This window comes from Grampus griseus (genome assembly GCF_964374135.1).
Source record: "Grampus griseus genome assembly, chromosome: 16".
In the NCBI taxonomy this organism is placed as follows: domain Eukaryota; kingdom Metazoa; phylum Chordata; class Mammalia; order Artiodactyla; family Delphinidae; genus Grampus; species Grampus griseus.
Genome location: NC_139010.1, coordinates 41,136,814 through 41,164,364, shown reverse-complemented (window position 1 = coordinate 41,164,364; position 27,551 = coordinate 41,136,814). Strand labels below are relative to the sequence as shown.

Here is a 27,551-nt window from a genome sequence, read left to right as displayed (position 1 = left end):
GCCTGCCAGCTATTTACCGGGGTTCAGCATCAGATTCAACTAAGCTTCCATAAAGCAAGTGGCCTCCCAAAAGCTGGTATATTAGCTACATCTGGGGAGCAGGGCCCTTACACCTTAAAAGCGTTCTTTTATACTGACAGTCATTTTTTTCCAAGTAGAATAAATTACTGATTTATTTAATTAAACTGTTTTATTTTAAAGTATTTATAAAAGAAAAATTATTGTGAATAATCAAAATCATAATGAAATTGAATATTTATTTGAATTTCTCCTGGTAATAGCACTCAACATAAGAAAAACAAACCAAGCTGTGAGATTTTGTTTTCTGTATAGCCACTTTTCAAAAAGTGAAAAGTTGGGTTCTGTATTTAATGGCAACAAGTGGGACATCATCTATTTTAAAACTACCATTCAAAAAGTAGTATTTTAAGAAATATATACTATGATTAACATGATGTGTTTTATAGAATGGATACATATCTGAATGTCAGTCTGAATATGGAAGAAATATATGTGTTAAAACCACACTGGAAAACCAAATGTTCTTTTTTTACAAAAAGCTTGAAATAAAAAGGAACTTGCCAGTAAACTCAATAAACTTTCACGTATGGGATATTTGTTTTAAATCCCCACCCACCACACCCCCACAAAAAAAATTGTAGATTTGAGTAGAGCCATTACATGAAGGCTTATTTCTGTACAACATGGAAGCTGGTTACATAGTCAATGTTAACTTCCTAAAGTGCATCTTTTGAAGACTTGTCTAGTAAAATTGCAGTATCAAATATAAAATACTTAACACATGACATGCAATAACAAAGCTAAACCATTATAGTTTAAAGTTTTTAAAACTACTTTTAAAACTTTTGATTCACCAAAGAATGAAGATGTCAAATACAGTAGCATTCTCATTCTCCAACAGTATGCATTATATGCTTTGGCAAATCTTTTGGAGTCGAACAAAAATAATGCAGTCTAAACAACATTTCTTCTGTCATTGTAATACGATTCCTCGGGCAGAACATTTAGGTGCAGAGCAAGAGTTAGATTTTTGGAAGTTTTGGTGCATTAACCACAGGATTTGCCTCCTGTAAGTATCTCCTCCCTGCACTCTTGTAATCATAGGTGCAGCTGTGAGTTTCTGCATAGCGATGAGATGCACAGAAGTTGTTTCCACATCTAAAGCACAAAAAAAGTTTATGTGAATAGTCACATTTCTACAAGAACCTCATCTCTCTGGGAGATCAAAGCTTGATTTCACGTAGTCCAGCAGGAGCCCTTTAGTCCTCTTTAGAATTGCAGGGCTGACATTTCCCTTCTACTCATAAACAAGCACAAGCACCCCCAAAAAAGAACCGGTTAATTGTCTATGAATATGGGACTTTATAATAAAGAATCTCTTCTGGAGTGAAACAGGCTGTTGACCTCTAGGAAGTAGTAAAACTGCAAAAAGCAATAAATATATCTACCACTTCCTCTTATATCTAGTAAACCCGGGAGAACTCTGAATTTCTGAGAAATTCAGTCTCATAAGAAAATTAAATTATGTAAAACCTAACTATGCCATGAAAGGATTTTAAAGTACTTCTAGCAACAAGATAAGCTGTTTCCATTTGAACAGAATACACTCTAAAAAGCAGCAGCTTTGTTTAATGCCTGGCCTCAACCTAAGGGCAGACACCATCCTCGGAGCATATTAGCAATGCTAATGAAAGAAATAATTATGAGTAGGAAAAAATTAATTATTTTTATAAACATATTATTCATCTGTTTTGAAAAGTGTACCATATACTCATAATTTATAGTACATTAATGTTAAATTTAGTCCTTTTTTGTTTAATTTAAAATAGAATCGAGAATTCCCTGGTGGTCCAGTGGTTAGAACTCCACGCTTCCACTGCAGGGGGCAAGGGTTCAATCCCTGGTTGGGGAATTAAGATCCTGCATCCTGCATGCCACTCAGAGTGGCCAAATAAATAAATAAAATAAAATAGAATCTTGGAGGAGGGGTTCTTCCAAGCCACAGTCAAAGAGAAACCATCTATCATAAGACAAAGAAAGTACACTTCCATTGGTTTATATGTCCTACTTTAAAGGGCAGGGGAGGATCTCATGACTTTGGAAACACATAAGCTATCTACTTGCTCTTTACTTCAGCCAATAAGGAGTTCAGCTGGGTCTATTTGAACATCATCTTAATGATGTTATGAATAGGCAATTTAAAGAACATTTTGTATTGTATCCCCACACTGGGTCACCACAAAAAAAGCATCCCAGCTTTTCAGCTAGCCAACCTGCCTGCATTCGTAGCTAGTAGCCAGTCCAGTTTTCTTTCCACAAAGAAAACAATGCTTTGTTGTTTTCTTCTTTGTTTGAATAGGGGCTTTCACGGGTGGGAGGTGATGAGTACATTCTCCTGTTAGAGAAAGCACACCTTGATTAATACAGACATAAAATTCTAGATGTGAAATACTATTAAAACATTAAACACATTCCTGCCACAGCAAACCTCTAAGCCATAAAAAATTAATTAGTGCTTTTTTTATATCTAAAATTATTTACAGAGTTGCAAGTAAAGATGCACTAGAACTGTTATATTTTTTAAGATGTGGTAGGTTTCTACTGACTAAGACATATTTTTAGGACTTATATTTTTTACATACCAACACCTTTCTAATTATTTCTGAGGACACTCAGTATATTTAAAGTATACTGAACTTTGGCAGAGAATCAAGAAGAATATCTGGTTCAAAATCATATTTATGAGGCTTCTGAGGAACAATATAATATGTATTATAATCACCCTGTCCTTTCACACCAAGAAGGAGCACAAGAATATCATGAAACTGGTCTTTTAGACCTAATTATACCATAGAAACTAAATTCATCAAACCACAAGCAAGTTATTCTTTCAAAACTTCAATTTGTTCATTTTTATGATAACAGGACATGTATTTTTCTCCCTAAGTTTCTAAGTGTTTAAAGGTCAACTCAGTTCTCACATACAAAAAGCATTCTGAAAAATTTAAATGTTATATTTATATAAAATATCATATTATCAATAGTGACTCAGGGTACACTGCTCGATTTCACAGTACTACCACCTTTTCAGAAAATATTTACTAAATTCTGGGCTATTGTAACAACTTGATTTTTTACCTTAAAAATAAGAGCACACCTGCTATTATATGAGAAAGAATTAAATCAATTTCTTTAAATACTAAGTGAAACGCTTTTAGAACTGAGTAGAATTCCAACAAACCCCACTCATAAGCAGAGAGACTCAATGTCACTATCCATACTTGTTACACTAACAGTATAAGTACACAGTGCGTGGTGGCACCCAAAGGCCAAGAAACAAGAGGCAAACAAAGAAAGCAAAAACAAAGGGAAGAAGTGAGAAGAAAAATGGTAGAGTGTCAATAGAGATGATACCTATTCTCTATTACTGAAAAAGGTTTGAGAGGTCTGGGCTTAAGGTTTATCTGGCAGCTAAAAGTCTCTGAAAATCCTTCAAGGGTTCGAAAAGTTGGAATTACAATTAATTGACACTATGCCTTTTCCCACAACCCAAACTGGGTGCTGGATATACAAGCCCAATAAAATTAAGTATGCTTTATTACTAGGCTAAAATACAGTCCAAGATCTCGCCCAAAACTGGAAAAAAAAATTGCCTAAAACTGGAAACTAACTTATGACTCCTAATGGTGGCCAGGCACCAACTCAAGTTAATAAGCACTTTCTTCTTCAAGTGCACTTAGAGTTATCAAGAACATTTCACAAAGGTGATGGGATACTTTCCTCTTCTTAAATAATAAAAATAAGACAAGCATTTGCACAGGACACAGAGGAAAGGCATATACTACCAGATATCCTCTGAAGCTCATCTAATTGCAATTATCTTTGAAATTCAGGCTTAGGATATTCTTCCTTAAACAACAGTAGAAGAAAAATCTGTTGACGAAAATTTAGTTCAGTGTAGTCATATTTTCATGTTTTTCTTTGCTTGGGGGTGCTTAATTCAATGTTTCGCAAGCTTTTTTTTTTTTATTCAAGAACTCTTGTGAATGTGCAGAAACAGAGAACATAGTAGTGACTGAAATAAGGTGGCACAGAAACATAACCACAGTCTTCTCCTATGAGAATGGTTTCCATATATCCTTCTACCAACCAGAGAAAAATAAAATTATTAGTCATATACTCCATGCTAGGAACTAGCCCTAATATATAGGTTCCCTACTACCAACAGGAAAAATTCAACTTCCATGGATTGACATTCAAGGTCACATGTCCAATATGATACCTTTCTAACTTTCCAGAGTCATTTTCTGTCATTTGCCACATCATACCCACCCTGAATGATGCGCCAGACCCATTCACATGTGCAATCTCTTCTTCTAAAATGCTCCAGTAACCTTGTCAACCTAGTAAAACTCTACTCATCCTGTAAGAAGATATCATCAATCACCAGCTCCTCTCTGAAGCCTTCTCTCAAATGTGTAATGAACATATGAATAAAGAAAAAGTCAATAAAATAATGCCACTGCGAACAGTTGCTTTTCAGAACGAGAGTAAAGATATTTGGATTAACTCACTTGTTTGGCATTTCCTAAATATTGGTCTAATTGGTCTAATTAGACCAATATTTAGGAAATATGATCTAATATTTGATCTAACACAATAATCTATAAAAATTCACCCAACAGAATAAGGCAGCAAACAAAGTATTAAATGGTGTTCAAGATGCAAGTTTGGTAATCATCTGCCTAAAAATGATAACTAAAGCTATGAAGATGGATAAGATTTCCAAGGGAGACCCTACAGTGAAAAGCAAAGAGGACCAATGGAGGAACTCGATTAAGTCAATTAAACAAAACTTATGCCAAAACTTTCACAGACTCTTCTAGGTAATTCAGAATGATACAGTTATTAATGAAAGAAAACAGCAGCAAGTTACATAGCTGTAGTTTGGAGAATCATCACTGCAGGTAGCAGTTGATGACCTGACCTAAATGATGACTGACCTAAATGAAATCAATCAAAAGAGTATACACCTGGGGACAAGCAGAGGGACTGGTAAAACAAGTTAAAAAGAAAACTGAGGCTTAAAAAAACCAAAAACAAACAAAACCAAAAATCTACAAAAATGTAATAGCCCAGAATAAAAAAAGAAATAAAAAGGGAGAAAGATAGGAAAAGAAAAAAAAAACTATTTCAAGAAGAAGGCCATAACAATCAAGTAAGATAAGGATACAGAAGTATCCACTGGATTTGAAATTATGTAGATCTTTGGTGACCTCAGCAATGGCAGTTTCAGAGGAGCAGCGAGAAGAGAAGAAAGCACTGTAGGCTGAATTAGAGTTGAGAGAGATGCGACAAGTACAACACAAACTTCCAAGAGGCTGAGCTGTGGGTTAGGACTGGACAGACTTAAATAGGTGTCAAAGAAAAATAATTATAACATTAAAAGTAGATACATTATAATAATCAAAACTGTGGCACTGGCATAAAGACAGACATACAGATCAATGGAATACAATTCAGAACCCAGAAATAAACCCTCACATATATAATCAAATGATTTTGACAAGGGTGCCAAGACCATTTGATGGGGAAAAGGACAGTCTTTTTAACAAATGGTGCCTCGAAAACTGGATATCCACATGGAAAAGAATAACGTTGGGCCCTTACATTACACCATATATAAACATTAATTCAAATGTATGCAAGACCTAATGTAAGGCCTAAAACTATAAAACTCCTGAAATAAAATATATGGGAAAAGCTTCATGTCACTGGATATGGCAACAATTTATTGAACACAACACCAGACACAGGCAACAAAGGAAAAAATAGACAAATTGAACTTCATGAAAATTAAAAACTATTGTGCATCAAGACATTATCAACAAAGTAAAAAGGCAACCTACAGAATGGGATAAAATATTTGTGAATCATATATAAGGAATTAACATCCAATATATAGAGTCACCTAAAACTCAACAACAAAAAACAATCAAATTCAAAAATGGGCAAGTGATTTGAACACATATTTCTCCAAAGAAGATATGCAAATGGTTAAGCACATTAAGAGATACTCAACTTCACTAATCATCAGGGAAATGCAAATCAAAACCACAATAAGATACTACCTCACACCTGTTAGGATGCCCACTATCAAACAAAACAAAACAAAACAGAAAATACCAAGTATTGGTGAGAATGTAGAAAAATTGGAAACCTTGTACACTGCTGGTGGGAATGTGACATGGTACAGCTACTATGGAAAACAGTATGGCAGTTCCTCAAAAAATTAAAAATAGAATTACCATATGAACCAGCAATTCCACTTCTGGGTATATACCCAAAAGAATTGTAATCAGAGTCTCAAAGAGATATTTGTATACTCGTGTCTGTAATAACATTATTCACAACAGGTAAAATGTGGAAGCAACACAAGTCTCCATTCATAGATGCAGAGGTATGCAGAGTGTTGTATATACATACAATGGAATATTATTCAGCTTTAAAAAGTATGGGAATTTTGACACATGCTAAAACATAGATGAACCTTGAGAACACTATGCTAAGTAAGCCAGGCATGAAAAGACAAACACTGAATGATTTCACTTATATGAGGTACTTAGAGTAGTTAAAATTATAGAGACAGAAAATAGAACAGTGGTTGCCAAGGCCTGGGGAGAGGGAGGCATGAGGAGTTAATGTTTAATGGGTACAGAGTTTCTGTTTTTCAAGATGAAAAGAGTTCTGGAGATGTATGGTGGTGTTGGTTGGCCAAAAATGTTAATTACTTAATGTCATTCAATTGTACACTTAAAAATGGTTAAGATATTAAATTTTGTTATGTGGGTTTTATCACAATAAAAAAATTTAAAAATGGATACATTAAGACTTTAGAACCTTGGGCCTTATACCTTTAGAACCTTGGGTAGTGGAAACAAACCCTAGGTATCTCTTTAAAGATATGAAAGTAACATGGCAACCATAATATATAATGTATTCTTTAGAACTTCGGGGCTACAAAGGTGGTACATCTTTGGTAGAGTTTCCATCTCTAGTCTGGGTATTAAAACACAAAAAATGATGATAGTAATGGCTTCTTAGGAAATTATGGCTGGCCAGTGCACCTTTAAGGTGTTATTGGTATAAGTGAGTGCTAAGAATATAGTCATTTCTGCTACTATGCCTTGGAAAGGCTTAGTCAAAGAGACTGTCCCTTTCTTTCATCCAGAAAAAAACGGTTCATCAAATGGAGCTCTTACTACTGTCCTTGATATTGGACCATGACTTTAAGAAACACCTTTCTAGGGTATTTCCTCAAAACCCATCCAGCACCCAGCATGGCTCTAGAGTGGCCAGGGACTGGGAGGGTTGCGAACTACATGTTAATTTTTCATGCAACTTATCTTTTCGCATAGACCGTATCTTTTCCCAGACAACAGAGACCTCAATTTCAATTTTTGTTTGATTCTTCAAATATGTCCTACAGTCAGTTCTCATAATCATTTTCTTAAGTGGAACAAAGTTTAGGGAAAGTTTACTCTGTACACACCACAGAGAATGTTCTCATTTCTCTTTGAAAATTCAAATTCATAGTATGCATAATGCTATGATTATTAGCCTTATATTGTTTTCAAAATTATCTGTTGCTTACCTACTCTTTTCCCTGCTGTTGTATTATTTCCATTCATTCCAATACCACGGGCAGACTACAATTAAAACACAAAACATCTATAGAGGTGAGTTAATGGAAAATAGAAGGGAAGATCACCAAACATGAAATAATTATATTTTATTGTAAAAATGCTGCTGAGCTTTCATTTAAAATTATTTAATCTATTTTTAATTAAATTTACTTGGAACCTGATTGTCCCATCCATCAATATTGTACTTACTCTTTATCTATAAGAAAGTAAAATTCGATGGCTCAAATAAAAGTTCTTATTGAGGAAAAACATTAATAAAAATATTTAGTATTTAAAAATACATGATAAACTGTTTACACAAAGCTACTTTCAAATTACAGTTCTCAATTTAGGACCAAAACATTATTTAAAATTCAACTGTCAAAAAAATTTTCTACAAACTAGATAAACATTTTAAGAGAAAGTTATGAAAAGAATTCAACCTTAGGCCTCTTTATTTAATGTGTAAACAAAAAACAAACTATATGTTGAATCACTACATGGATAACTAGTAGAACATATTGAAAGGCAAATACTTACTAAAAAAAATTCTGTAGGTTCTAACTGGGGAGAACTTTTCCTAAGGCTTTCTTCCTGAAAATGCTGGAGGTTTGTAAACAGCCCAATTCCAGAGGTTCGAAGCCTGCCTGCCCCATGTGTGCTCTGCAAGCTGTCTCTGCTTGCGCTCTGGGCCAGCGAAGCAAGAAAACCTATATTATTTACACAACCAACAGGCTCTTTGGATGCCTTGTTAGCCATTTCTGTGATATCCCGAGCCTCAACTTTAGAAATAATATCAGATCTTTTCCCAGGTGAATCGACTTTAACAGCTCGAAAGCAAGTAGTCCTAGAGAAAGAAGAATCAGTTATATTTCGAATGTCCAGCGACCGAAGCACATTTTGTGAAGCAGAAGACTGGAGGTTCCCAGACTCAAAACATTTGGACTGTCTCTGTGGTTTCACCAGAGAGTTATGTAGTGACATTGGTGCAGAACAGTGAAGAGGTGATAAGAGTCTATTCTTGTGAGGACTTAATTCACGGTGGTCGAGAACTGCCGTTTCTACTGATTCACCACTCAACACTCTTGCAACATGTTTAAGATGCTGCTCTGTAGCTTTCAACCCTTTATCACCATTAGTGAGTGAGAATTCTGGATTTACCTTCTGTGTGCCTTCTAAGCCACTGCTCTTTTCATCAGCATTTCCTTCGGTAAAGGAAGCAAACGAACCCACTTCAGGTAGAAGCGATTCTTCAGTTACACACTCTTCTGAAGTTGGAAATAAAACAGTGTCATCCTCATTATTAGATGGCAAATTTCCTGAAAAGTTTTTTGTCTGCCTAGGTAGGGATGATCCAAGATGGAGAACAGAATCAGCAAGCTCTTTGTCATTTTCAAACTCCATAGGTGGTACCTGAGGTGGTAGTTTGAAGCCACTATTGGAATGAGACTGTGTGTTACTCTCCCAGTTATTGTCTTCCTTAATAAAATCACTAGCGATAGATGATATGGATATATCAGCAGGGGGCAGAGCTGGCAAACTTGAAATGGCATTGCTGGCTGAGTCAGGCAGATATGTGTTCCCAGAAGAAGGTAAACAAGACTGCCCAATGTGGGGGAGAACCCTTAACAATCTGTGGCGAGCAGCTGCCGTGGAACTACTGGAAGGTCGAGGAACCACAGGTGGACGAGGTTTTACCTTGACAGGTTTCTTAGGCTAAAAGAAAAGAGGGAATATATAATTCTTTACACGGTCATTTTCTCTGCCCATAACAAAAATTAACGAAGGAAGAAAAGGTTACTTCTGTTAACATACTGGCATTTGGATTACCTCAATCTAAAATGTTTAAAAAGATTAAAATCTGGGGCTTCCCTGGTGGCGCAGTGGTTGAGAGTCCGCCTGCCGATGCAGGGGACACGGGTTCGTGCCCCGGTCCGGGAAGATTCCACATGCCGCGGAGCGGTTAGGCCCATGAGTTGTGGCCGCTGAGCCTGCGCGTCTGGAGCTTGTGCTCCGCAGCGGGAGAGGCCGCAACAGTGAGAGGCCCGCGTACCACAAAAAAAAAAAAAAGAAGCAGCAGCAGCAGCATCAGCACGGGTAAACTTCAGTAAAAAGACTGATAGTAAGCATGTAATATATTTAATTAAAGACCTAAAACTAAGAGTGGGGACAAGATTAGAAAAATGATTTGTAAATGTTATACTATCTTAAAAAGCAGAAATAATGCAAATATTAAAAATGGAAGAAGAAAGATGAGAGAAAGTAAAATAAGTTCATTGATTATAACTTAATAAGTAGGAGTCAAAAGATATCTTTTAAAAATAAAAGAGAAGACAATTAAGTATGGAAAAGGCAGAATAAGGACATGATAAAAGATATTACTATAAAGTTAAACAATAGAACAAAAAATAAAAGCCTTCTGAAGTACCAAAAAGCACACACTCACATACCCATACACACACAAAACAGGCCATAAAGAAACTGTAAATATAACAAAATAATAAGACATTAAGGACCAAATATAGGGACGTCCCTGGTGGCTCAGTGGTTAAGAATCTGCCTGCCAATGCAGGGGACATGGGTTCAAGTCCTGGCCCGGGAAGATCCCACATGCCTCAGAGCAGCGAAGCCCGTGAGCCACAACTACTGAGCCTGTGCTCTACAGCCCACGTGCCACAACTACTGAGCCCACGTGCCACAACTACTGAAGCCCACACACCTAGAGCCTGTGCTCCACAACAAGAGAAGCCACCGCAATGAGAAGCCCGCACACCACAATGAGAAGCCCGCGCACCGCAACGAAGAGTAGCACCCACTTGCCACAACTAGAGGAAGCCCACACGCAGTAACGAAGACCCGACACAGCCATAAGTAAATAAATAAATAAATAAATTTATTTTTTAAAAAAAGACCAAATATAAAAGTCATACCAATAAATGTGAATGTGATTAAGTAGTATATTTTTTTTAATTTCAAATTGGTTCACAAAGCAAAAAACAACTCTATGCTGTATATAAAACATCTTCCTAAAACAAAGTAAATCAAAAGTTAATAAAAAAAAGACACGAGAAAGAGTACACAAAGCAAATTAAAACAATAAGATATCAAGGATTATGGGCCTGATATCAGGCAAGGAAAATTCAAGCTGAAGGTCAGAGATGAAACATTTTATAACATCTAGAATTAGCAGTATAATGAAAATACAACAGTTATTAATATTTATGCACTAAATCACACAACCACCTTCTTAAAGCAAAAACTATGGGAGATGAAAAGAAAAATACACAGAAACCCACTAATAATTACAGACTTTCACATATCACTATTCTCATTCTAAGAGAGAGCAAGCTGAAAAAAAAATAAGGAAATAGAGGACGATTTAATAATGTCAAATCTTTCAGACAGATATCAAACTTTTACCCTGATAACAGAGAATGAGCCATTTTCTTAAGTATACACACGACAGTCATAAAGAGTGATATTAGATCACAAATAATCAAATTCTATTAAGCAGATATGGAAATAACATTCTCTGATTTCTATGCAATAAAAAGAGAAATTTTAAAAAATTAAAAAGCTTCTCTCGCCAGGAGTTTTTCAAACCCAAACTACTCTTGGATAAACTATCAACTAAAAATGCAAAATTTCTTTTAAAAATTAATGAAAATACTACAAATTGACATTAAGTTCTCCCTGATAAGCTGAACTGAAAAGAATATGTCATCTACACAATATCCTGCCAAAAATGTTTGACCTGCATCTAATCATGATGAAGCAATAAGACAAACTCAAACTGAGGATATTCTACAAAATTGGCCTATACCTCAAAAATATCTGACGTGAATGTCCAAAAAAGGCTAAGAAATAGTTCTGTATAAAAGCAGACCAAGAAAACATTACAACTAAATACAACAATGCATGATTCTTGATTGGATTCCAGATTGAAAACAGAAAGAAAAATCAAAATAAAACAAAATGCTATCAAATACATTATTGAGACATGGAGAAATGTGAATATGGATGAAGTAATGTGTATCAGTGATAAATTATGTGTGTGATAACTACATTGTGGTTATGTAGGAGAAGGCTCTGTTCTTAGGAGTTATATACTGAATTAAATATTTACGGGGAAATGTTACTATATCTGCAACTAACTCCCAAATGGATCAGGTAAAAGAACAGGGAAAGAAAACAAATGTGGAAAAATGCTAACTGGTGAATCTAGGTAAAATTTTCATGGTTGTTCACAGGTATAACATTTCTGAAGGACTGAACATTTTTCAAAGTAAAAAAGGTAAAATAAGTGTTCAGACAAAATCTAAGAGACTTAATTGCCAGGAGACCTAAATTAAAAGAAATACTAAAAGATTCAGATGGGAGGTAAATAATCTTTAAAGGAAGCAAGTAATTGCAGGAAAGAATAAAGAGCAACAGAAAAGGTAAATATATGGGTAAATATAAATAATATTAGCAATATAAAACAATTTGAGGGGCTCAAAATATATGTGAAATTAAAATGCATGACAATGACACAAAAGGTGTTTGGATGTATAAATGGAGTTAGTGTTCTAAGATTCTGGCATTAAAAGCAAAGTGGTAAAAATCATTTTTATTAGACTATAAGTAGTCAAGAATGTACAAATAATCTCTAGAGTAATCACTTGACAAAGCTAGTATAATAGTAAATTGCTAACAAAGTAGTAGAGGATAAAAACTGAATAACAGGGCTTCCCTGATGGCGCAGTGGTTGAGAGTCCGCCTGCCAATGCACGGGACACGGGTTCGTGCCCCAGTCCAGGAAGATTCCACATGCCACGGAGCGGCTGGGCCCGTGAGCCATGGCCGCTGAGCCTGCTCATCCAGAGCCTGTGCTCCGCAACGGGAGAGGCCACAGCATTGAGAGGCCCGCGTACCGCAAAAAAAAAAAAAAAAACAACTGAATAACAAAAAATAGACTAATCTAAAAAAGGACAAAAAAGGAGAGAAAAAGAAACATAAAACAGGTGGTTAAATAGAAAATAGTAAGATGATAAAAATCCACATGTATCGGTAATTATACTAAATGTAATAGATGAAAATCTTAAGCTTGTCAGTTTAGATTAAAAAATAATAAAACTAACCATGTACTGACTACAAGAGACAATTCTTAAATATAGGAACATAGAGTGAAAGTAACAGAGTGGAAATATAATAGAAACATAAACCAAAATAAAGCTAGCTCAGCTATACTAATAACAAAGTAGCTTATACTAATAAGACAAGTGCATTACAAGGCATAAATAAAAACGTTTTTATAATGATAATAAATAATAATTTTTATAATAATATAAACTACAAGAAAGATATCACAATTCCTTGGATATCATAAAATCTGTACTAGATCATTTGATCTAGTTTGACAGAGTTTCAAAATACATAAAGCAAAAATAAACTTCTTAAAAGGAGAAACACACAAATCCACTACCAGAAAGGGAGATATTTAATACACTTTTCTGAATAACTGATGGAAAACAGACACACACAAAAATTAGAAAACCAGAACAACACAAATAACTTATCTAATTGATATATACAGAACACTATATATATGGACAGATTACACAGTCTTTCCAAGTGTGTAAGTGGCATTTATTAATATGCTTAGTCACAAGTCAAACCTCAACTAATTTCAAAGGCTTGAAATCATTTAGAGTATGTTCCCTGACCACAGTGATATTAAACTACAAATCAGTAATAAAAAGGTACATAATGGGACTTCCTTGGTGGCGCAGTGGTTAAGAATCTGCCTGCCAATGCCGGGGACACAGGTTCAAGCCCTGGTCTGGGAAGATCCCACATGCCGTGGAACAACTAAGCCCATGCACCCCAACTACTGAGCCTGTGCTATAGAGCCCGAGAGCTATAACTACCGAGCCTACGTGCCACAACTACTGAAGCCCTCAAGTCTAGAGCCCGTGCTCTGCAACAAGAGAAGCCACCGCAATAAGAAGACCGCGTGGTGCAGCGAAGAGTAACCCCCGCTCGCCGCAACTAGAGAAAGCCTGCAGGCAGCAATGAAGACCGAACACAGCCAAAAATAAATAAATAAAGAAATTTATATCTTAAAAAAAGGTACCTAATATTCCACGTTTGTAAACTAGAGGTTTGCTTCTAAGTAAGCCATGAGTCACACTGATATAAAGATTTAATGTAATCCCTGTGAAAATCCCAATAGCATTTTTGAAGAAATAGAATAATCCATCCTAAAATTCGTAAGTGATCTCAAGGGACCCCAAATACTCAAAATAATATTGACACATAAGAACAAAGTTGCAGGTCTCACACTTCCTGATTTCAAAACTTACTGCAAAGCTAAAACTTATTGCAAAGCTTATTACAAAGCTGTTGGTGTGGTACTGTCTTTATGTCAGTACCACACTAATCAAAATAGTGTGGTACTGACATAAAGACAAACATATTGACCAATGGACTACAACAGAGAGCCCAGAAATAAACCCTCACATATATGGTCAAATGACTTTCAACAAGATGCCAAGACTACTCAATGGGGAATGAACAATTTCTTCAACAAATGGAGTTGGGAAAATTGGATATCTTCATACAAAAGAACGAAGTTGGACCCTTACCTTGCACCATATACAAAAATTAACTTAAAAATGTATCAAAGACCTAAAACTATAAAATTCTTAGACGAAAACAGGAGGAAAAGCTTCATGACATTGGATTTGGCAATGGTTTCTTGGATATGACATCAAAAGCAGGGGGAACAAAAGAGAAAACAGATAAACTGGACTACGTCAAAATTTAAAGCTTCTGTGTATCAAAGGATACTACCATCAGAGTAAAAAGGCAACACACAGAATAAGAGAAAATACTTGAAAATCATATATATCATAAAGGGCTAATATCCAGAATATATAAAGAATTCTTAAACCTCAACAACAAAAACAATAACCTGATTCAAAAATGGGTAAAGCACTTGAATGGATATTTCTCCAAAGAAGATATACAAATGGCCAACTAGAACATGAAAAGATGCTCAACAACATTAATTATTAGGAAACTGTAAATCAAAAGTACAACTATGACCTCATGTCCATTAGGATGACTACTATTAAAAAAAAAAAACAGGGGCTTCCCTGGTGGCACAGTGGTTGAGAGTCCGCCTGCCAATGCAGGGGACACGGGTTCGTGCCCCAGTCTGGGAAGATCCCACATGCCGCAGAGTGGCTGGGCCCGTAAGCCATGGCCGCTGAGCCTGCGTGTCCGGAGCCTGTGCTCCGCAACGGGAGAGGCCACAACGGTGAGAGGCCCGCGTACCGCAAAAAAAACAACAAAAAAATACAAGTATTGGTGAGGATATGAAGAAATTGGAAGCTATGGAAAACAGTATGGCAGTTCCCCCGAAAATTAAAAATAGAATTACCATATGATCTTAAAATTCTGGGTAAATTTCCGAAAGAATTTAAAGTGGGGTCTCAAAGAGATATTTGCATACCCTTGTTCATAACAGCATTATTCACAATAGCTAAAAGGTGTAAGCAACACATGTCTCCATTGACAGATGCACGGTTAAGTAAAATGTTGTATATACATATTTACTCAACCTTAAAAAGTATTGAAATTGTGACATAAGCTACAACATGGATGAACCTTGAGGACATTGCTAAGTGAAATAAGTCACAAAAAGACAAATACTGTAGGATTTCACTCATATGAGGTTCAAGAAAGTCAAATGCATAGAAAACAGAGAGTAGAATTGTGGTTGCCAGGGGCCGGGGGAGTAGAGAAATAGGGAATTGTTTAATGAGTATAGAGTTTCCATTTGCAAGATGAAAAAGTCTGGAGATTGGTTGCTCAACAGTGTGAATGTACTTAACACTACTGAACTGTATGTACACTTAAAAATTATTAAGATGGTAAATTTTGTTATATTTATTTTACTATAATTAAAAATTTAGTAATGTTAATTATAGAATCTAGGTGGTGGATAAACAGGTGTTCACTGTAAAATTCTTTCAACCTTGCTGTATGTTGGAAAAGAAAGGAAAATTAAAGACCAATTTCTCTGATGAACAAAAATCCTAAATAAAATATTAGGAAATTTAATTAAAGACATAAAAAGTAAAATTCACCACAACCAAAAATGGTTCATTCTAAGACTGATTTCATATTTAAAAAAAATAAATTCACCACATTATTAGAATAATTTTATTCAGTGTAAAATACTTTTTAATTTCCCTTTGGATTTCTTCTTCGACCCATCAGTTACTTAGAAGTGTGTTATTTCCAAAATATTAGATTTTCCAGATATCTTTGTTGACTCCTAATTTTATCCATTGTAGTAAGAGAGCATTTCCCCCCCCCACACACACACACACTGTATTTTATTTTTACAAGAGATAAATAAACTGACACCAAGCATTGTAAATGGATGACCACAACAAAAGCAACAATGATTGCAATTACCAAACACGAAACACACTCATACTATGAAGAGAGCATTTTTTGTATTATTTGAGTCTTTTAAAACTTATTGGGACTTGATTGATAGCATATGATACACTTTATCTTAGTAAATGCTCTGGGTGCACTTAAAAAGAATGTGTATTCTGCTGTTGTTAGGTGGAGCTTTCTTTAAACGTCAATAGGGACAAATAGGTTTACAGTTGTTCAAGTCTTCTTATATCCTTTCTGATTTTCTATCTTTCCTATCAATTTTTGACAATGCGAGTTATATTAGAAATCTAATATAACTATGAATTTATCTATCTCTCTTTGTAGCTTTTTTTTTTTTTTTTTTTTCGGTACGTGGGCCCCTCACTGTTTGGGCCTCTCCCGTTGCGGAGCACAGGCTCCGGACGCGCAGGCTCAGCGGCCATGGCTCACGGGCCCAGCCGCTCCGCGGCATGTGGGATCTTCCTGGACTGGGGCACGAACCCGTGTTCCCTGAATCGGCAGGCGGACTCTCAACCACTGCGCCCCCAGGGAAGCCCCTCTTTGTAGCTTTTGCTTCATGCATTTTGATGTTCTGTTATTAGGTACATAAACATTTAAGATTGTGGGGAAAGGATTTTATTTTTAATAGAGTTAGGTCAACTGTACTCCATCTGGAAAAAACTTGTCTTCATCCTACTTTACATTATACATGTTTTTTAAAGTTGTGAGGTTTTTTTTTTTCAGATGGATTGTAAATCTAAATGAGAAAGAAAAATCGTACGGCTTTTGGATAAAAAACACAGGAGCGTGTCTTCAAAACCGTGTGGTAGGAAAAAACTTCATTAAAAGTTTATAAAAACTAGTAATCATAAAAGGAATACTATTAAGTTAAAATACATTAAAATAAAGAATATTTATTCATTAAAAAAATAAGAAAGTGAAATAGCAGCTGCTAGAATATCTATAAATCATGTATCTGTCAAAGAACTTGTATCCATAGTATATAAAAATTCCTTCAAATCAGTAAGCAAAAGGCAGACAACCCAATTTAAAAAATGAGCAAAATATTTGAACAAGCACTAGACAAAGTCAGTATCTTAAAAAAAAAAACGGATGTATTTAGACAGTGTGATTCACATGATATAAAGACTGTTGGTACAAAAGTCAATATCTTAATGGCGAATAAGCATATGAAAAGCTTAACATTATTCTCCATCAGAGAAATGTAAATTAAAACCACTACACATCCACCAGAATCGATAAAATAAAAAAGACGCACAATGTCAAGTGTTGGTGAGGATGTGACACAAACGGGAACTCTCCTGTTTCTGATGCGAGTGTAAACTGGTTCAGACACTTCACAAAACTGTTTAGCAAAACAATTAAAGCTACACATATACCTACCCTATGACTCTACAAGTCTATTCCTAGCTATATGCCCCAAAGAAAAGAGTGCATGGGTCCACCAAAGTCATGTATAAGAATGTTCAAAGCAGCTTTGTTGATGAAAGCCAAAAACTAGAAACAACCTAAATGTCAAAAGAAGAAGGAAGAAAGGAAGTACAGGCATACCTCATTTTATTGCACTTTGCAGATAACCGCATTTTTTACAAATTGAAAGTTTGTTGCAACCCTGTGTTGAGCAAGTCTATATTGATGCCATTTTTCCAACAGCATTTGCTCACTTTGGGTCTCTGGGTCACATGCTGGTAATTCTTGCAATACTTCAGACTTTTTCATTATTATTTTATTTGTATGGTGATCCGTGATCAGTGATCTTTGATGTTACTACTACAACTCATGGAAGGCTCAGATTATGGTTAACATTTTTTAGCAATAAAGCATTTTTAATTAAGGTATGCATATTGTTTTTTAGACATAATGCTATTGCACACTTAATGGACTACAGTATAGTGTAAACATAAATTTTATATGCACTGGGAAACCAAAAAAATTTGTGTGACTCACTTTATTGCGATATTCGCTTTACTGTGGTGGTCTGGAACTGAATCTGCAATATCTCCGAGGTATGCCTGTATAGTCATACAATGGATTAGTACACAGCAGTAAAAGAGAATGAAATGATACATGCAACAACATGGATGAACTGCAAAAGTATTATGCTGAGCAAAAGAAACCAGACCAAAAAAAGGTATATTATATATGATATAATTTATACAAAGCTCAAGAACAGTAAAAACTAATTCATGGTGACACATGTAAGAATAGTAGTTATTTCTGGGAGTAGGAAAAGGCAGGTATTGATGGGAAAGGTTATAAGGAAATCTGGAGAGAAATTTTAATTTTGAGTTATACCTATTTTAATTTGAGTTACACCTACATGACTGTATAGAAATGTAAAAATTCATCAAGCTCTATTAAAGACTTGTGAATTTTATTTTATGTACATATTACATTTCAATAACGAAAAAGTTATTAATGGAGTGAAAAGCAAAATAATAGAGTGGTGATACATATATATGACAAAAAACATATCCAGAATATTAAAGATCTCCAAAAATGTCAATAAGCAAAACACATACAGCCCAATTTTAAAAATGGGCCAAAGATCTGAACAGGCATTTTACAAAAAAGGATATCCAAATACCCAATAAATACATGAAAGGTGCTCAACTTCATTGATCAGAGAAATGCAAATTAAAGCCATAATGTAGGGCTTCCCTGGTGGCGCAGTGGTTAAGAATCTGCCTGCCAACGCAGGGGACACGGGTTGGAGCCCTGGTCCAGGAAGATCCCACATGCCGCAGAGCAACTAAGCCCGTGCGCCACAACTACTGAGCCTGTGCTCTAGAGCCCACGAGCCACAACTACTGAGCCTGCATGTCACAACTACTGAAGCCTGCACGCCTAGAGCCCGTGCTCCGCAGCAAGAGAAGACACGCAACAAGAAGCCCGCACACCTCAATGACGAGTAGCCCCTGCTCGCCACAACTAGAGAAAGCCCGCGTGCAACAACGAAGACCCAAACCCAACGCAGCCAAAAATAAATAAATTTATTTATTTATTTATTAAGAAAATAAAACATAATGTAATGCCACTACACACCAACCAGAACGACAAAAATAAAAAAGAAGGACCATATCAAATACTGGTAAGAATGCATGAAAACTGCAACTCTCATTCACTATTGGACAGAATTCATTCAATTACTTTGGAAAACTGACAGTATCTAGTAAAGCTAAACATTCCTTATCAACATCCAGGTAGTGGAGATATCCATAATAAGTAAATATTAACAGCATTTTAAAAAGTAACTATTGCAAAATTAAGGTTAGGCTATCTTTTATTATCTTTCTTAGCTCTAGAACTATGAAATTTTTTTAAATCATGAATTATTTTGAGTGCAGTATTATCACATTAAATACATTGCTGGCCTAAAAAAATCAATTCACTACATTTAATATCTCAATAAATAACTGAGGCCAGAAACTTGAAATGAATAATAGTTTATAAATCTTTTTTCCACAATTACCAACAGACTCAATGCTGTGAGCCCTGCAAGGATATACTAGAGAAAGACCTGGCCAAGCTTCACCTTTTTGCTGAGATTCATGTTCTCCATCTTAGCCTTCAGCAGTTTCATCTTATTCATAGTTATTGAATTTTCAATTATCTGTTGCCCAGAAGGAGAAGGCTCAATTTCCTCATCTTCATCAGTATGCAAATTATACACAGAACCACCACTGCAAAGAAAATAATAATTACTATTGAAATGTACCGTATACCTGCCCAATGACTAAAAATATTTTAAATGCAGTATAAACTATAGATGTTGCTAATGATAAAATGATAAATCCATCTTGTCAATGTAAATTCAAGGCAAATGTATTTCAAAAATATATTTCTTATGAGAAAAAAAGTAAATGGGATAAATATCATGATCTAGCATTACTGAGAATCTAGTACAGCTGAGCTTTTCTGAAGTCAGTATACCATAAGTGAAGATCTTTTATGTTTGGAAATGTAACCAGACAGAATAGCACAGATTTTAAAATGAAAAAAGACACCTTGGTCAAGTCATGACACAAATTATTAAACATGTAAAACATTCCAATTACTGATCAATCACAGTAACATTTATTCATAACTTAACATTTATTATTTGGAGCCCCTTCTCTTTGACTACATAATGCCACAATATAATGCCATAATATAATGGCACTATCATACTATCCTCATATTTATTCTTATACGTCTATCTTTCCCCCTTATTCCCCCATATGTAAGCAAGTTGAAAGCAGATATTAATATTAGGCCTGGGACTTCCCTGATGGCTCAGTGGTTAAGAATCCGCCTGCCAATGCAGGGGACACAGGTTCGATCCCCGATCTGGGAAGATCCCACATGCTGCGGAGCAACTAAGCCTGTGCACCACAACTACTGAGGCTGCGTGCCACAACTACTGAAGCCCATGCTCCTAGAGCCCGTGCTCCACAAAAAGATAAGCCACCGCAATGAGAAGCCTGTGCACCGCAGTGAAGAGTAGCCCCTGCTCACCACAACTAGAGAAAGCCCGCAGGCAGCAGTGAAGACCTAACACAGCCAAAATTAAATTTAAAAAATATATATTAGGCTGTGTTCATCTTCCTAGTCTTAGCACCTGGCACAATGCTTGGCACACATTTAACAAACGTTTGCTGAACTGAACACAAACATAATTAAAATTTCATTCAGCTTTTTCAGTAATGGGAAAATTAAAATCGTACACAACCTCAGCATATTTGAAGAATGACTGAAATTTTCAATTGAGCATAAGAAACATGTGCACTGGTCACCGTGCCCAATTTACTGTATCTATGCTAAAGTAGTATGAGAATTAGTAAGATTTCCTGTTCTATATGGTTGTAAGAAATGGAAACAATTTAAGGTAACCTTAATAGGGCATATTTCATAACACTTCTGAAGGACATACTACTACCACACAAAGGTAAAGTAGAGAGTGGATAGCCCCATTCCTAAACTTTACATGGTGAAACTGGTGACATTCTGAAATCATGGGTTAATTACATTGCACAGCAGCCACAGGTATCAGGAGGAAGAATGGCGGAAATTGGTCTCCATAGCCAATTCAGTCCCTAGTGTTTGACTCGTGACTATCATTTCGATCTATTATAGATTCCCAGTATAATATGAAAATTGACACAATGGACACAACACTAAATTGACACTGCTACCATTTACTGAATGCCTACTCTGCCAGGCACTTTCCGCATATTATTTCTAATCCTCACAAAAACTACATAAGATGATATTATATCCCATTTTATAAATGAAGAACCTGCAGTTGGGAGAGGTTAAATGATTTTGTTCAAGACCAGAGAGCTAGTAAATGGTGCACCTAAGATTCAAATCCTCTGTCTGGTTCCAAAATCTATTCTTTATACTACTTCCTGTTGCTTCCCCAGGCACCAAACAGTAGACCTTACTGAGTCATACTTATGTATCCAAATTAATTAACAGAATTTATAGTATGTGAAGGCTCTCATCTTGAACTTAACTATACCTGAAAAGGAAGGTTGAGGTGAAGATTTTTGCCAGTTCACCCTTGGAGTTGGAAGGAATGACTCAAGTATATTCTATTCTTGGTCACCTTATAATACTTTAACTTCAACTACTTCTCTGTTATGTCCCGTGGAATTTTAAATTTATCCATATTGAATACTAAAAGAGGTTTCTGACTTAACCTTCCTGTCATAAAAAACTGGTCCTTTACTATTTTCCCATAGAGACCTGTGTGTGTGTGTGTGTGTGTGTGTGTGTGTGTGTATTTGTACGTTAAAAAGTACAATCATGATAAATATTTCATGGGCTGCATTTTAGAGGATAAAAAAACATTTTTAAATTCACCTAATTTGGGGACTTCCCTGGTGGCACAGTGGTTAAGACTCTGCGCTCCCAATGCAGGGGGCCCAGGTTCAATCCCTGGTCAGGGAACTAAATCCCACATGCATGCCACAACTAAGAGTTCCCATGCCGCAACTAAGACTCAGTGCAACCAAATAAATAAATAAATAAACATTAAAAATATATATGTTTAAAAAAAATTCACCTAATTTTTTCAAAATACCACATTATTCTGTTTCCTCTCACAAAGCATAGATTCATGGGATCAGTTAGAAGCCAATCCCAATTTTTTTCTAAATGGAAAAATGTAACTAGACCAGGATAACACAGTAATTTATAAACTTAATCCAAGAATACCTTTCTTTATTTTTAAATATTCTAAATATTTTCTTGAATGCTATATTTAACTTTTCCTAAATCTTTTAACCTAATAATAGGATTAAAGAATAAGAGGTGTGGGGCTTCCCTGGTGGTGCAGTGGTTGAGAGTCCACCTGCCGATGCAGGGGACACGGGTTTGTGCCCCGGTCCGGGAAGATCCCACATACCGCGAAGTGGCTAGGCCCGTGAGCCACGGCCACTGAGCCTGCGTGTCCAGAGCCTGTGCTCCACAATGGGAGAGGCCACACAGTGAGAGGCCCGAGTACCGCAAAAAAAAAAAAAAAGAATAAGAGATGGGCAAATGTAATATTTATTCCAACAAGAATATTATTCACCCTGAAGCCAACTCCTTATGTGACTTTCACAGATTAAGTTACCATTTAATTAAGTGTTGCAATGCTTCTTTTTATTTCTTCCCACTTAAAAAAGCAGTAAGGTAGCACAATTAACTAAAAAGATTTGAGACTAAAAATGATGACTGATACTAGATTTTGTATCAGAATGAATCAAATAATTCTGTTTTTTCTTAGAGCAAGAGTCAGCAAACTATGACCAAGGTCAAATTCAGTCCATCACTTTTTTTTCTTAATAAATTTATTTATTTTATTTATTTATTTTTGGCTGAGTAGGGTCTTTGTTGCTGTGCACAGGCTTTCTCTAGTTGTAGCGAGCGGGGGCTACTCTTCGTTGTGGTGCGCAGGCTTCTCATTGTGGTGGCTTCTCTTGTTGCAGAGCACGGGCTCTGGGCATGCACGCTTCAGTAGTTGTGGCTCACGGGCTCAGTAGTTGTGGTTCGTGGGCTCTAGAGCGCAGGCTCAGTAGTTGTGGCGCATGGGCTTAGTTGCTCCACAGCATGTGGAATCTTCCCGGACCAGGGCTCAAACCCGTGTCCCCTGCATTGGCAGGCGGGTTCTTAACCACTGTGCCACCAGGGAAGCCCCCACCACTTATTTTTGATTGGCCACAAGCTAAGAATGGTTTTTAGATAGTTGAAAAAATCAAAATAATAATATTTCATAATGTGAAAATTATGTGAAATTCACATTTGTGTCCAATAAAGTTTTGCTGGAACACAGCCACACTCACTTGATCACATATTGCATGCACTGCATACTGCTCTTACACTACAATGGCAGAGTTGAATAGATGCATAAGAAATTGTATGTGGCTCTCTCATTGCTTCGTACTGTGGTTTAGCACACTGTAAATCACAGTGGCACAGTCATAATCAACAACACTTCGATTACCATGTGTATCACTGTACAATGACATTTTATTACCAGTATGTACCCAACATGACAAAATGAAGAGAAGAGTGGACTTCAAATGCTGCAGTTTTAAAACACAGTAGAGAGTGGATCATTTTGCTATCAACTAAATAGCAAAATATGATGTTTATTATACAATGACACTATAGCTATGCTAAAGAAAAACAACATATTTGGACATTATCAGACTAAGCACTCATCACAACATTCCCAACTTGCAGGAAAGCAATGGTCAGAAAAATCAGAAAATTTAAAATGGAATATCTCATCACAGTATAATTTCTTCACAAAAGTAAATGAAAATGAGAGTGCAACCAAAAGAAGTTTCCGAGTGGCTTATTTACTAGCCAAACAAGGAAATGTTTACCAATTGTGAATTAATTAAGCCATTTTTGATCACAGCAGTTGAAAAAATGTATCCAAAGAAAATAAACTTGTTTAAAGACTACTTCTTTGGCAAGAACAATTTCTAGAAAAGTTGAAAACACTGGAAGCAACATCAAGTTAATTTAAAAATCAGGCAAATGATTTGGAGTCATTTTCCTTGGCTTTTGACAAGTCAAGACAAGCTAGATACTATTCAGTTGTTTTTGCTTATTCAGGGTATCAAAACCAAATTTGAAGTGACTGAAGAACTAGCCCCCATGTATTGTCTGCATGAAACAACTACATTTAAGAATATTTTCAAAGAAATTGCTAAAACACTAACAGTACAACTTGAAGCAAAATCTACAAGTGGGGGGCTTCCCTGGTGGCGCAGTCGTTGAGAGTCCGCCTGCCGATGCAGGGGACACGGGTTCGTGCCCCGGTCCGGGAGGATCTCACATGCCGCGAAGCGGCTGGGCCTGTGAGCCATGGCCGCTGAGCCTGCGCGTCCGGAGCCTGTGCTCCGCAGCGGGAGAGGCCACAACAGTGAGAGGCCCGCGTAACGCAAAAAAAAAAAAAAATCTACACGTGATGAAGCAAAAATATGTGTGGAACAGAAAAAACAAGATTTTTAGGACAAATTTACAAAGCTAATGAAATGTAAGGTGTTTAAAACCTATGGTTACTCATCGTGTTATTCATCAGCAGGTAATCCTGCAGTAAATATTTCAATCTATCATGTGTTACTGAACTAACAGTGTCAATGGTAGACTTCATTTGTCTCATGGACTTAACCGTTAGTTCAATGGCTTGGCAGTAGCAGCTTTATTGTGATTTTTTTCAGCTCAGGGCTGACACTGAATTTTTCTGAATGAGAAGAACCACTCGCAACCGCAAACATCCAATGCAGAATGCCTTTGGAAATTAGTTTGTGCTGTGTACTTGATAATGTTCCTTAGTGAATTCCACCTAAAATTACAAGCCAAAACAGTACTTACATGAGAAACTTACACTGCAGTAATGTCATACTGACAACTAGCATTACTTGGAACCACATGTAATATCATGCTTTCAAAAGTTAAAAACAAAGCAAGATCTCCATTCCCACACAAATTTGCAGCAGTCATACTTTCCAAACTCAAATTACACTCCCAGCAGCGTTTTCATACCTCACTGCAAGTTAAATGAAATCTGTGTATTTCAAAATCTATTTAAATGTGCAATTGAGAAGCTCCACCTATGTTCAATTGGAAGTGACTGATCTGCAACATAATGAAATGCTAAAGGCAAACAGCAAGGGAAGACTCTAACAGAATTCTATAAATGCCTTCCAAGTGATGAATATGCTCAATTAAAATCATATGCTCATGGACTGCTCTCATTATTTGGCAAGTACCTATCTGTGTGAAATGAAATTTTCAAAGATAACGTACATAAAATCTCATTCCAGATCAATATTAACAAGTGAACTTTTACAACCGATTCTGCAAATTTGATAGGCAACACTAGCTTTCAACACCTTAACTAAACTATTACTCCCACACAAAAGAATTCCATTCTTCTCGTCAGTAGACCTGAATTACACACACACACACACACACACACACTATTCTTCTTATATTTTGAATTTTGTCTGTAAAAATTTTGTGAAAATTTGTTTCCTCTTGTTATATAAGTACTTACATGGTATCCCTAGTTGTATCTCTTGGCCTGGAAACCCTAAAATAGTTACTATCTGGCCCTTTACAGAAAAAGTTTGCTGCCCTCTATTGTGGAGTGAGAAAGCCTCTCCTAGAATAGGCAGGATAAGGTACGACCAGAAAAGGTTTTCTGCTCTGCTTCCTCATCCACCCTATCCCTTCTGGTAAGTGAATAGAAAGGAAAAGAAAAATAAAAAATAGCTTAAGAGGAACAATAATAATACAATTTTAACTGAAATCCATAACAACATTTGGATTATGTCTTAAACACAAATAGAAGTTGACTGGGGAAAAACTGAGGTAAAAGGAGTAAATGATGTTTTAAGCAAAGGAAAAAAGATGTAAAAATACATGGCATAATTAAAGAGACCTGTAAAAATGATGATAACAGGTTTTGAAGGGCCTTCCATGCTAAGCTACGGAGCTTAGATTTTCTCCCTTAGGAAAGGAGAGCCAAAAGAGGATTTCCTAAGGAAGAAAACCAAAACAACAGCTAACTAGCACATGGAGAGACTGGTATAAAGAAATTCTACTCATGGTCTAAGTGAGAGACCCTGGATTAAAGCTGCAGCCCTCACTGGTCCCTCTTCTCTACTTTTAGCCCATATGTTTAAGGCATGTTAGCAATGCTAACCAGAGCCTGACACGTAGAGTCAACAGTCAACGTCCATTTGTGACATCTGCTCTCTGGCCCCAAAGAATGAGTATAATCTCTCTTCCACATAACACTCTGAGGTGAGGCATAATCCTAAAGGAATCCCCAGGATTCCCAATTCCTGGAGCTCACTCCCTGTATACTCTCCTAGCCTTGAGTTTGGGCATGACCTATGACTTGCTTCTATCCAACAGAATATGGCAAAAGTAAAGGGATTTTCAGATGTAAATTAGGCCCCAAATCAGTTGATTTTGAGTTAATCAAAAGAGAACTGAGGGAAGCTTCTACCCAACAGCCAGTAAAAGAACCAGGGCCCTCAGTCATATGACTGTCAGGAAATGAATTATGCCAGCAAAGTGAATGAGCTTAAAAGTAGATTCTCTTCCCCAATCAAGCCTCCAGGCAAGAGTACAACTTTGCCAACACCTTGACTGCAGCTTTGTGGGAACCTGAGCAGAGCACCTGGCTAAACCGTGCCTAGACTCCCAACGCATAGAAACTGATTTCCAGACTACAAGTTACTTTTTGTATGAACGGTATTGCAACTAGGTTTTTATGCTGTGGAATTAAATTTAGTTATCTGTAATACCTTTCCTTCCTTTGTCTGCCTGTCCTACTCCTCTTTTAAGGTCACTTTTTCTCAGAGGTTGTCCCTAACTCCCCACCTTTCAGGCAAAATGAAGGCCTTCTTATCTGCTTTTCCAGAGATGTTGATGTCTTTTTATAACAACTGCCAAAATTATATTATAGATACTATTTATAGCAGATTGCATGCTCCATGAAGGGAAGGAATATAATCTTTATAACCTAGTGCCTAGTGTAAAGACTGACTATAAAAGTTCAGTAAATTTTTAGTAAATGTTTTAAAGTGAAAGGAGGTAAAGAATCATAGTAAGGCAGAGTGCACAGAAACTTGAAGGTTACCTTTTCCAATTTACTAAGTGTTCTATTGCCTAGCTAAGTACCTTTAAGTTGTTTCCTTCTGACTTTAGAATATAACAACTCCTCTTCCTCTTTTCTTTTAAGGATTATATGTCTTGTTATTTTTTATTTATTTATTTGGGGGGGGCCCTCACTGTGCAGCTTGTGGGATCTTAGTTTCTCGACCAGGGACTGAATCCAGCCCCTTGGCAGTGAGAGCGCGGAGTCCTAACCACTGGACCGCCAGGGAA

The 27,551-nt window shown here is 36.3% G+C and overlaps 1 protein-coding gene across 1 annotated transcript in view; it reads right to left on the bottom strand.

Annotated features, from left to right (window-relative positions):
• Positions 1-289: 289 nt before the first annotated feature.
• Positions 290-27,551, bottom strand: part of ZFAND4 (zinc finger AN1-type containing 4) — a 72,081-nt gene continuing 44,819 nt past the window's right edge. Inside the window, exons 6-10 of the mRNA XM_082673239.1 lie at positions 19,702-19,849; positions 8,247-9,422; positions 7,676-7,730; positions 2,299-2,416; positions 290-1,179 (exon numbers count right to left, since the gene is read on the bottom strand). Coding sequence (XP_082529365.1) covers positions 1,044-1,179; positions 2,299-2,416; positions 7,676-7,730; positions 8,247-9,422; positions 19,702-19,849 — 1,633 coding nt within the window. The 3' untranslated portion in view covers positions 290-1,043. The remainder of the gene's footprint in view (positions 1,180-2,298; positions 2,417-7,675; positions 7,731-8,246; positions 9,423-19,701; positions 19,850-27,551) is intronic.